Consider the following 12,453-nt stretch of genomic DNA (forward strand, 5'->3'; position numbering starts at 1 on the left):
CCAAAACATGATGGCAAATAGGTGGCAGAAGGCCCCAAAGCTTTACGTCAAGTCAACAATCTCAGATCAACGTAGAACTTGTAGGACCTCCAAAGGGATGACTGAAATTCTACTGACCATTAAAAGGGTTTCTAGTATATGACAATGGTGGCCTATCTTTAGAGAACATCACAATGTATGATCATTGGGGTTCCACCCCTGTGATTCTTACACCGATCAGAAGAACATTGTGTCGTACTCCAGCTGGTCATCCATGGTTCCTTCACTGCTGTACCCAGCAAAGAGTTGTCTATATGACTGTGACTCTGAAGATGTAGCTACAGTATGACACACAGTCTTGTTCCCTTTAAGGGGCTAAGCTGCAGTACCAGACATAGCCCCACATGTATGGACGTAACTCTGACCAGGCACTACAGTGGCGGTCCAGCTATGGTTCTGCTGAGCGGTGGGGCTTTTAGGGGTGGGTCCCCCATGAATCATACATTGATAGCCTGTTCTACTGAAAAAGTCCTTCAATACTCATTTGCTGTGCAATACACGCTAAACTATAATGTATAATGCTTATAATTATGGCTGAAAGTAAATGGGAATTTTAATGTAAGCTACATTAATCGATAACTAGTTATAATAGTCCTATGATATTAGTAAATGTTAGCATTTCCAGTAAAGAAGGAATTCCCTTATGACCAGATTTCCTTGTGAAAAGGCTGTTTCAAGTAATATTATCCCATTGGTGCACTATGTTTCATGAGATAATGTAAACGGTCACTAGCCAACTCTGGTTGTCCCATCAAGCTCCTTGTCTATTATGATGATACAACACGGGGGGAAATCGAGAACACTATCTTAAAGATATATATTTTTTATATATACTTACAGGGTTGTATGTATCATTCAGGCAGCTCATGTTGGACTCATCCATTATTTTATTGGGTGGTGAGAACTTGTTGTTCAAGGATGCCCTCTACACTGACCAGAAGTTAGCAAATAAGGGTTTGGGGAATCAACCTAAGGATCATGGAAAAAAGATGGGAGCAAACAAGAATCAAGTCTGGTTAAGGGTGTGGCAGTGTGAACCTGCCCCTAAAGGGGGTATTATCCTATCTAGCTCTCTATCTGTCTGAATTTTGACAATGGTATCTACTTTGGGGCTAATACCAAGTTTATTTAGAGGTTATGGAAACATTAACACCAACGTGGGCAATAATATGAATATTTTGGTGTGGTGTATGAATAAAGTGATTGGTGTTGCTTAAGCTGATGTGTACCCACAGGGGATGGGAAAACTCCCAGTAATTCCCTTTGGGTAATCCTTATGTGATAACACAATACATAAAACAGGCACCATCTTCTTCCTTACTTCATAAGGGGCCTGTGTAATACAGAAAAGTCCAAAAGTCCATTTCAATTTAACAAAACAATAGCTACAGTATGCATAGGCACATAAATACATGCACACTGACAGACATGTACTACATACAGCAGCCCTTCCAGCAGCCAATTTATAGAATACAGGCTACCATAAACTATAGAGTGCAAATGGTGTGTACTGGGAGGACATGGGTATTTGACTTCATTTAAACTCTGCTAATGATGAGTAAGGAATTATAGGACTCATTTACCTGTGTATAAAGACTGTTAATCTGCTTTAGAACAGTATTTGCTGAAGAACATCCATTGGGTTCAAAGGTTGTTAGGGGGAGTGGTAGTTTAGTCATACATACTGGGTTAGGCCAATTCCATAATATCAGCTGGTGCTGGGCTGGATTTACCTATAGGTATATCAATCCTATACCTATAGGTGTAGGTAAGGAAGGGGATACTAATTATTGACTTTATTCCCATTGTCTTGGATCTATGAACGCTCTTTTCATAGTATTTTATGCAGAATTTTTTTTTCCAATGAAGGAACTATGCATGAAGAGTCTTAAAGTATCAACCTGCCAACTCTTCACAGATGTTCTTTGACAGATCATCTGTATTTTAACCTTCTGTGTGCCAGACCATTCCTCCCCAAGTTCTAGACTGTTTCTTCCCTAATAGAAGTGAGATAACAGGCTCGAGTCTGATCGTTCAGCATTGGCCAAACCTACAGCCTATGGCTGTATCCATGTTTTCCTGGACTCCTTAAGGCTGCACCTAACTTGTTTAGCCACCGGTAGTCACATACTGAACGATCGGACTTGAGCATGCGTTCATGTCTATTCTCTCGTTCACCTGTGTCACACCCTTCCTTCGCCAGCTTTTTGTGTGCCAGTCCACTTCTTCCCCAATATATATTGTCTATCTAAAAAAATGCTTTATTCCAGTATGTCTCTGCGCCATACCACCTTCTCTTCAGTTCTTCAATGTACCAGCCAACTACTCTCTAATGTCTCCTATGTGCTAGGTCACTCCTTCCCCAGCCCACCCTCAAAGTATTAGACCACCCTTTTCCTATTTCATATATGTGCCACACACTTTCTTCCCTAGTTTTTCTGTGTGCCAGACCTAATACTTTTCCAGCTATGGTTCTGAGCCAATCCTTCTCCAGTATTACTTTGTGCCAAGCTACACTTTTTTAGTTTTTTTTTTTTTTTTTTGGGTGCCAGGCCACTCCTTCTCCAGTTTCCCTGCATACTGGACCACAGTGTCCTCACCTTTCCTGTGTGCCAGGCCACTTTCCTAAGTTTTGCTAATACACTGGTTGTCATATATAAAATTTTTCTTTTTTTTTTTTAAATCTACATCTGGAGCGCGACTTCATTTACAGAAATTTCGAAGACAAAAAATAATGTCAATGGAATGGAATTTCTTATGGACGTGCATAAAAATAATTTTTAACTCAGGTTGTGAAAATGAAAAGACAGTACAACTTGGCCCATATAACTTGTTGGGATAAATTCTGGCTACTTCTATTGAAACTTTATGATCAGGATGAACAAAATGAAACCAGTCGCCACCCAAACTATCCAAACAAGCGATGAAATGTGCAAAGTGAGTATTGGTACTGTAAAACTCTAATCTAATCTAATAGAGTAATATCCAAAACTTGTGAAGGTACAAAAGATCACAGTATTGTTCAGCACTGGTCTGGGGGTGAAAATGATCTATTATGGAAGGACATCAACATACAGGACACACACCCATACAAACATACAGCAATATGGACACATACTATAATCTACAACCAACCTTTGACACACAGTGTCTCAATTGCATACAATACGTTATGGTCACGTATGCACTGGTCTCTTGCATGACAGCTCAACCCACTATGCCAGTAACAGCATGACAGGGATATGGGTATGCTGACTAATGTAGCTGCAGTAGTGCTTTTATAAGATTTTGGTACAAGTAGCAAAATCTATTAGGGGTATGTGGGAAATGGCAGTAATAAACTTATATAGCAATAAAACCTCAGTCAGAAATCGGGCCATTATGATCTGTCACATGAGCTGAAAAACAAAAGAGCAACAAAAGACACAAGAGTCGAAGGACATAACATATAACATGAGAACATGGTTGTGACTAGCCTGGCATTTCTAATTTCCAACATATAGACATTGAAAAATATCACATATGAGCATGCTGAGATAACATTGGGGTGTTCCATAATGCCTACATCCTTCCATTGACCATGCTTACTGATTGGGCTTTGTTTCCACCCCAACCTTCACCCATCACCTCAGGTTCTTAATTCTGGAGAGTTCTGAGGTACAAAGGGTGTATGACCCAGAGGCGATGTGGTCATTTTTTGTACTGCTGGAGGAGAGTAACCTTTGATATGGATGTTTTGTTTCAATCATATATGGAGTGCACCCATTTTTTTCTAATATCTTCTTACGGTACAAAAAAAGGTGGTATTGCATTTTCGCATTTGTAGCTGAGCTGCTTCTTGTTTCTCCTCAGTATATTTCCTGACCACCATGGCACATACACAGTTCAATTAAAATAGAGACTAAAATGTACTATTCCTACTAAAGCAGCCTACAAGAAGCAAGATTGCAAGGGAAGACGTGGCTATTTTTTTTTAATTTTTTTAAATCTATGTGTAGCTCACATCTACAAATCCCACTTAACGGAGACTGAGAGTGATCAGAACCAGCAAGATCTAAGTAGAAAGCAGATCAGAGACATTGGTCTTTGCATGGTAGTTTTTCAGGGTTATCATTTTTCAAGCTTTTGCATTGCTGGCTGCAGTTAGCTGCATAAATGGAAGTGAGCGATGAAGGTGGGGGAAGTATGCATCAGAGGTGAATACCTTTGCGGATGTTGCCATCTGGAGAATGACCAAAATCCCCCGTTGACAACAGGAAACAAGCTCGGTCGCGATTGTATCTCTCTCTTGCACCAGGGGTGACGGGAGACTTTTCTTCTGGGGAAAGAGCCTGGTCTATTGTCGGGCAATCCTCATTGGCCAGTGCAGCGTTGGCAGCATCCCCGTTCTGCTTGGAGTCTTGAGGAGCAAAGTAAAACAAACAGATTCATTACTGATGTTAGACCAATTCTATAGGTAATGGACCTGGAAATGTACATCCCCATCCACCGATAAACCATAAAAGTCCATTTAGCATGCAATTCTGTATCATATTTTTACAATATACAATGCATTCAGTAAGGCTTCAGACCCTTTCATTTTTTCACATTTTGTTATCTTATGGCCTCCCACTCAATACCCCATAGTAAAAACGTAAAAACACACTTATGCAAGGAAAAAATTCAGATCCTTTCCTATGAAACTTGCAATTTAGCTCTGGGAACTCCTGTTTTTTTCCCAATCCTGTCTGACTGGAGTCACCTGTAGTAAGTTTAGTAGATTGGACAGGATTTGGAAAGACATAGCCCTGTCTATATAAAGCTAAGTTCACACGACGTGTATTTTTCGATTAATCGCGGCTGTTATTGCCGATTTGCAACACTGGTTGTGATTAATAGTAAATTTATGTTGCACTACAGTCAATGGAATCCCGGTTCCCCCCCTGGCTGGGGTCCCTAGCGGCCGCAGTGAAAACTGACATGTCAGTTTTATGCGACCGCTATTCATTGAATAGCAGCCACACAGAACTGTCAGTTCACACAATGGAGAGCGTGGCTCCAGCCACACTTTCCATTTTGTGCTATGGGGAATTAGGATGTGGGCACACACGGATGCGCCCGCATCCCAATTTAGCACAAACGAAGTTCATCCGGCCGATACCGGCCAGGATGATCTTCACAGGCACTGGCCGTTTTGTGACACGGTGGGGTCACAGAATGGCTGGTGTCTTACAGCGTGTAAACCCAGCCTAAGGTCTCACAGCTGATAATGTGAATGTCACATCAATAAAGTTATGTTATAAAGAGTGTAATTGCAGTTTCGGGCCCTACCAGGCATTGTGGTTACTTTAACCATTTAGAATGAGTGCCTCTTTAAAGGCACCCATTGCATAGAGCATTTCTCATTGTATTCATTCATCACGAAGTCCTCAGACTCCCCAAAGAATAGCTATTCGTCTGTGCTAGGGACTGAATATGCTCAGGCTGTTGCCTAGCAACAGACAGAGTTGTAAGTAGGTGACACCATCTCATCTCCATGTTCCTCTAGACGCCATCATTTATCTGTAGCAGTGAAAGGAAGATGGTGCCAGTTCTCAGCACTTATTTCATTTTGACCAATGCAAGGGAAGAACTAGCAAGATACTTATTGTCTCACTTAGACATTAATATTATATGTTAATATCACCCAATGTGCACTAAGCTTGTTTCCGGATATAATGGAAATAATGATATATCCCAACTACAAATCTCAGTGTCTATAGTCATATATATTTAGCTGTATAGACTTAGCATACAGTGATCAAACGGGCTCCATCTCCTTACCTGGAGGATGGAGCCCTGACATCCTCTGTACCCCAGGGTTCCTTCACACCTCTCATATGGGGCAGCTACAACAGATTATATGAACCCCAATCTGTGCTGTTATTGCAGTATTATCAATAAGATGGTATGAGGTAACGGTGGACATGGAAAGTATTGTCCTTGAAAGACTATGGGGGGGGGGGGGGTTATCAAACTGGTGTAGAGTAGAATTGGCTCAGTTGCCCCTAGCAACCAGATTCCACCTTTCATTTTTCAAGGAATCTGTGAAGAATGAAAAGTGGATTCTGATTGGTTGCTAGGGGCAACTAAGCCAGTTTTACTATACACCCATTTGATGAATCTCCCCCTATATCTTTCTGACTACATAGAGTGCAGAGGTTGGAAGCCTTATAAATTATACATATTATACAACAATGCAGGTGATATGTTTCCACTTTTCGTTCTTCTACATTCTGCGTTTGGTCTTCTGCTACGTCGGCTATCTTGGTACTTACACCTTTGACTGCAGTATTCACAGAACCCATGCAAGTCTTTACTGTATTGTGTGAGAAAAAAATGGCGGAGGAACATCAAGCACCAAGAATTATGTGGGGCTGGAAAACCTTGTATTACAGAGGTGACCACAAGGATCATTAAATTTATGGACTATCTTAGGGATATGCTATGACTTTATGAGATGAAGATACTCCTTTAGGCCATGTTCACACAACGTATGTTCAGCATAAATCACGGCCGTTCCTGCAATTTGCAACAACAGCCGTGATTTATGCTAAACATCTGTTGTATTGGAATCGATGGAATCACTGGCGGAGCGTATACACATAGTATACACTCCGGCTGGGATTCCTTCCGGACGCACGAAAAACTGACATGTCAGTTTTCTGCAGCCGCTATTCATTTAATAGAGGCTGCACAAAACATGTCAGGCTCCGGCCGCACGCTCCATTGTGTGCAGCGGTAAAATGGAATGCAGACCCACAAGGGTGCGCACGCATCCGAATCAGAAATGATGGTCATCCAGCCGTTACTGCAATACCGGCCCGGATGATCTTCCATAACACGGACCATTCTAAGACTCGGCTGGGTCACAGAATGGCTGGTGTTATACACCATGTGAACAGGGTGCGTTCACACTTACAGGATCCGCAGCAGATTTGATTCTGTGTTCCGTTATTTAATCTTAAAATCTTAAAACCCCTTGGAAATCCAGTCTATGAGTCAGCAGCAGCAGCTGTCACTTAAAATGGCCACATGTAATACCACACTTGTCCCATAGTGGCCGCTGCAGGTGAAGCAAGCAGTTAATGATGAATAGGCACATTTGCCTTCATCTTGCTGTATCAGTTTCCCCCCCCCCCTACATCAGAGAACTATATGGTACATGGGGTATAAAAAACGTTCCCCAGAATGTAAATTATGAAATCGATCTCTGAAGAGACAACACAAAAGCTGTAAATTCTGGGAATTTCTGCTTTGAAACTTGAAGAATTGTGAATGGAGCTGGTCTATAACACAGACTGTGTATATACGTAATACAATGCATTTATAAACTCAATTAACATTTCATGTTGATTAATTATATATACAATCTGTAAAGTGAACATATGTTTTAACCCTCGATTGACAGGACGCTGCCAGTCCTTGCACTCCCGGTCTTTATTCTTCCGGCTTTACTGAATGCAAAATTGTACATAAAACGTTAACTTTATTCTGACCTTGAATTATATACTACTCTGATAAAAGCATGCAGTTAAACTATCAAATGGCAAGAGGATAATTGAAGAGACTTTCAACCATACAGCCTATAATTTATTGTAACGACTAGGGAACACAACAATTTAATCATATGTATAATGAGATTGGTTCCTTCCAAGTATCTTGGACTATAAAATGCATCATCATTTCCCCCCCCATCATTCTATTCACAATGCGGTCCTGCTGGAGAAATTGAACGTTGGTCCTGATGCTTAAAAAAAAATGGAAACTACAAGTTCAAGTTGGATTTGTCAATGATAAGAATTGGTTAGTGCAATGGCCCATTGGTACAACAAGAGAAGAAGCCAGGGGGGCCTATTGACCTACTTATAAGGGGGCTTTGTATTACTTTTGCACACACACAAAGAAAAACACATTAAGGCCATGTTCACACAACATATGCTTAGCATAAATCATGGCCGTTGTTGCAATTTGCAACAATGGCCGCGATTTATGCTAAACATACGTTGTATTTGAATCCGACATGTCAGTTTTGTGCGGCCGCTATTCATTGAATAGTGGCCGCAGAGACATGGCTATGGCTGCACGCTCCATTGCGTGCACCAGTGAATTGGGATGTGGGCGCACACGGGTGCGCCTGCATCCGAATTTACCAAAAATGAAGATCACCCAGTTGATGCAGTACTCGCCGGGATGATCTTCAGTAACACCGGGCATTCTATGCACAGTGGGAACATATCAATTTATTGCTATAGAAGGGGGACTGGCCGTAATTGTGAAGTAAGCTCTATTGGAACCTATATACAAAGTGGCAAAGATCCCTTCGGCTCTTTTCCTGCAACTCAGCTTTACATTGTAGGATATTGATGAATGCATATAGTATATGCATTAAAGTTTGTTCATTCAAAAAGCCTTTCAGTGTAAGCATTGTCATACCAAGCTAGCATTGCTTTAAATAGCACGGCATATGGCACTTGTTCTCTTGTCAGGAGACACCCAGCTCACTTGTATACAATAATCAGAAAATGTGATCTTATTGAGATCACTGTCAACCATGTGTCTAAATGAATCCCAGTGAATGTCAGGAGATATCATTACCTCCTGGGTCACAGATAAGAGACACGGTCTTCTGATGATTGCATCTCCGGATCTTTTATGTTGCCAGGGCTCAATTATGTAAAAAAAATATTGCCCAACAAACAAGAGGAGCAGATAGAACATCACATCAAGGTAAAGTGCATGCCAGTCACTATATATCTAAGTAAGGCCAAATGCATATTAGATGGATTTGCTGTCAATCGTGTTATGGACTGCAATGCACTGTGTAAGCGTGGTGCAGATTGGTCGAATATGGCAAAATTTTGGTCAGTCTGCACCTGCGTCAGGCACAGACCTTAATAAATTCCACCTAAAGTCACAAGATTATTTTTTTGTTGAATCCCGTTAAAAACAAGAAGAGTTTGGACATGTAAACCAATGGTGGCCTTAGGGAGAGAGGAAGTAGCTCTGGATATAACTCAATATTGGGGGTCTGGCATGAGTTAAGCTACTATTAAGCTACTATTCTGGTGCCCAGTTGGTATAATAGTTGTTTCCTCTGTAGCTGCCCTAAAACCGGCGGTACCGTGTTGTAGAGGTCCTAGGTGCTCCGGTTTGGGCGTCGGTCTTCTCCCGCTGCTGGTATTTTGAAGAAAAACTACTTGTCTAGCTGAAGTGCGGTGGGGCGGGGAGTCAATATGGTGTGGCCTAAAGCATCCGTGCCCTATGCCTGTGGCCCCTCTCTTCCCACCTCCATCCATGTTGAAAGTGAAGAGAGGTGCTGCATGGCTACGGCATGGATGCTCTAGGCCACACCAGATTGACTACCTGCCACATTGCGTCGCGGCAATAAAAATAGTTTTTCTTCACCAGGAGAAATGCCCAACCTTGAACCGGACGTGGTGCGAGGACCTCTACAATGTGTGGCGGCAGTTTGGGGGTGGCCTAATGGAAATAGGGAACAGTCAGTTTGTAACTGTCTCAGTCCAACATTGTGCAATCCAACATTGTGCAATCAGTGCAATCCAACATCTTGCAATCAGTTATAACTTTATGGTGAATGAGGAAATAACCACTTCAGCCTCCAAAGAGAACTGTGTAGTCAATGTTAACATATTATTTGATACCAGTATGCAGACAATAGACAGGGTCCAATAGCAAAGGTCAAACAAGGTCCCAATAATGGTGCTGGGTTCTGACATGCTAAAGACAGAAGGGTTTATAACTGGATTCCACCTCCTTGCCCCTTTTCAAGAACAAATTTCCCACCACCTTGTTTTCAAGCAATACAACGCCACTGGAAAAGCCAATTCTGCATAGGCTCTTGACACCCAACAGAAAAAGGTATTGGATGAACTATGGCTGGGCCCTCTTTCTCCAGGAGCCTCGTAGTCATGTAGTCTGCCTCTATGCTATGTTTGCCATTGATTACACAAATGAGAGATACACTGACCAATGTTTATTCTTTATTCTGGCATGGGTGTTGACCATTGGTAAACCCTATGCATCTCAATGTCCTGGCTGTTAAGGTCACGGAAAAAAAAGGTTGACTGAGATGGCACCAAAGTGGAAGTATTGATTCATATGAACAATCTAGCCCTCAAGACAATGTAAAATGGTAAAAAGAATGCCTGAAGGAAGATTATGACACTTTGTAACCTTGCAACAATGCCCACAATATCTAAACAGTTTCCCCTTATAGCTCTATTAAATAATGTATGCTGCAACATTAGCAACTCTCTGTTGCACTCAAGACTCGTCTATGCACTTAGATATAACTAGGCATTCCCCTTTGCAAAGCTCAGAATATTATGCACTCAGTTTCTAATTTCCCATCAGTGGTGGTTTTTAAGCCATTTTGGGTTATGGACTGTGAGACCTATGACCTTCTTGGGTTATGTGATATCTGCTTTGGATTGCTTACTATACACATGTGTGTGTGTGTGTGTGTGTGTGGGGGGGGATTTTTACTTTAAATTATACTTTAATGGGGGCTATCATTACCAATAAATAAGGTTACATCAGCAAGGCAGGTGATATATTACATTACATCTTTACAATTTATCTTATTTAATTTTTTTCTATGTAAAATGCAATGCTAAAAAATCAGCCACTAGATGTCTCACTGGAAATCTGCAGTTGAGGCTCTATCACTAAGGCCATTTGGTCTAGAAGACAGCCCATTTACTTATATCTAAAAATGTCCCTATTACAAATCCGTATTACAGATGTTTTCCCATACGCTGATGTAAAACCGGCCTAAGGCTAAATTCACACATCTGCAATTACAGACAAACTGATTTCTAAAGGGGCCGTTCACACATCCATAATTTTACAGATCTGTGATTTGGCCATGTATGGTCCATAAATGCGGCACAAATTACTAGTGCATTGCCCGCATAATTTTATAGATCTGATTATACATTTTGTATTTAAAAAAATTGGAAAAGTGTAAATGTGGCTGTTTTAAGGGTGCTGTTTTAACTGCTTCTGCAGTTTTTGAGCCAAAGCCAGAAGTGGACCCAGCAGGAAGCAGAAGTCTAAGGGTGGTATTACACGGGCCAAGCAGGGCCCGATAAAACCTGTAAACGAGCGCCGATCTGCTAGATCGTTGCTCGTTTACTGGGCCTATTACACAGCCCGATAATCGTTTAACAAGAGCTGCAAAGACATCGTTACCGATGTCCTTGCAGCCCTTGCTAAACTGGCATACATTACCCATCCACGTTCCAGGGCTGCTCCTGCCATCCACTTCTCCCCGAGTCCCGCGCACGCTCTAGCTTCACAGTGGCCTGTCAGCTGATAGGCCGCTCAGCCAATCACAGGCCGGGACCGCCGCAGCCTGTGATTGGCTGAGCAGCCTATCAGCTGACAGGCCGCTGTGAAGCTAGAGCGCGCGGGACCCCGGGAGAAGCGGACGGCAGGAGCAGCCCTGGAATGTGGATGAGTAGAGTATATCGTCAGTCGCCGGCTGCACACTGCTGCGGTGCGCAGTTGGCGCCCGACAAGAATAGGTTCTAACCTATATCAACCATCAGCCGATGATCGTTGTCATCGGCTGATCATTGCATTTATTACACAGAGCGATAATCAGCTGAATCGGGCCAATTATCGTTCCGTGTAATAGTACCCTAAGTCCTTCTTTTATAGTTCCCATTTATTTTAAATTTTGGCTTTGGCTCAAAAAGTGCCACACAGTATTGTTGCCCAGTATTTTGCAACCAAAACCAGGGGTGAATTGAAAACACAAAAAGGCTCTGTTAACACTCTGTTGACATTGAGTGGTGGATTTAATGGCAAATAAAGTTCGTTATTTTAAAACAACATCCTTTGTTTTAAAATAACAGCAATTATTGTGTGTGTATTGAGTGTGAACAGAGCCTTTCTGTGTTTTCAATTCACTCCAGGTTTTGGTCGCAAAATACTGACCAAAAATACTGTGTGAGAACATAGCCTCAAGATGCTTTCACACAGAACATAAATTCTGAGAAAATTTGCTGCATTTTTGCATGTAAATCTACATAAGAAAATCCACCCCAAATTGTGATTTAGCATAGAAAATTTTAATGTAAAAAAAATATATATTTAAAATCATCAACTGCAAAATTCACAACAGATTTGCAGCATTTCCAAAGCAGAATCTGCAACAATGCTTATTTTTTCAAGATTTTTAAATCTACAATAAATCCAGTGGATAAGTTTGTATTGCACACCACATGTCAATTCCCACATTGATTCTGGTACTGTAGTATGTAGTGCATTTTCTGTGCAGTAATGTGTGAAATCTGCAGCGTGTCCAAACCATGTGGGCTGCGGCGTTCCCACATTGTGCTTGAAGCCACGCCCACATGGAGGTCA

At 41.6% G+C, this 12,453-nt stretch overlaps 1 protein-coding gene across 7 annotated transcripts in view; it reads right to left on the reverse strand.

The window, feature by feature from the left end:
• The window catches only part of LOC138769231 (voltage-gated potassium channel KCNC1-like), a 67,729-nt gene that overhangs the window by 10,066 nt on the left and 45,210 nt on the right, over nt 1–12,453 (reverse strand). For 3 of the 7 annotated variants that reach the window (XM_069947558.1, XM_069947559.1, XM_069947560.1), the window contains exon 3: nt 4,244–4,438. The exons of 1 other annotated variant lie outside the window; for it this stretch is intronic. In XM_069947558.1, coding sequence (XP_069803659.1) covers nt 4,244–4,438 — 195 coding nt within the window. Of the gene's footprint in view, nt 1–877; nt 1,009–4,243; nt 4,439–12,453 lie in introns of all 7 variants that reach the window. 3 more of the 7 variants (XM_069947563.1, XM_069947562.1, XM_069947561.1) reach the window with 3 other exon arrangements.

This window comes from Dendropsophus ebraccatus, chromosome 12 (assembly GCF_027789765.1).
Source record: "Dendropsophus ebraccatus isolate aDenEbr1 chromosome 12, aDenEbr1.pat, whole genome shotgun sequence".
In the NCBI taxonomy this organism is placed as follows: domain Eukaryota; kingdom Metazoa; phylum Chordata; class Amphibia; order Anura; family Hylidae; genus Dendropsophus; species Dendropsophus ebraccatus.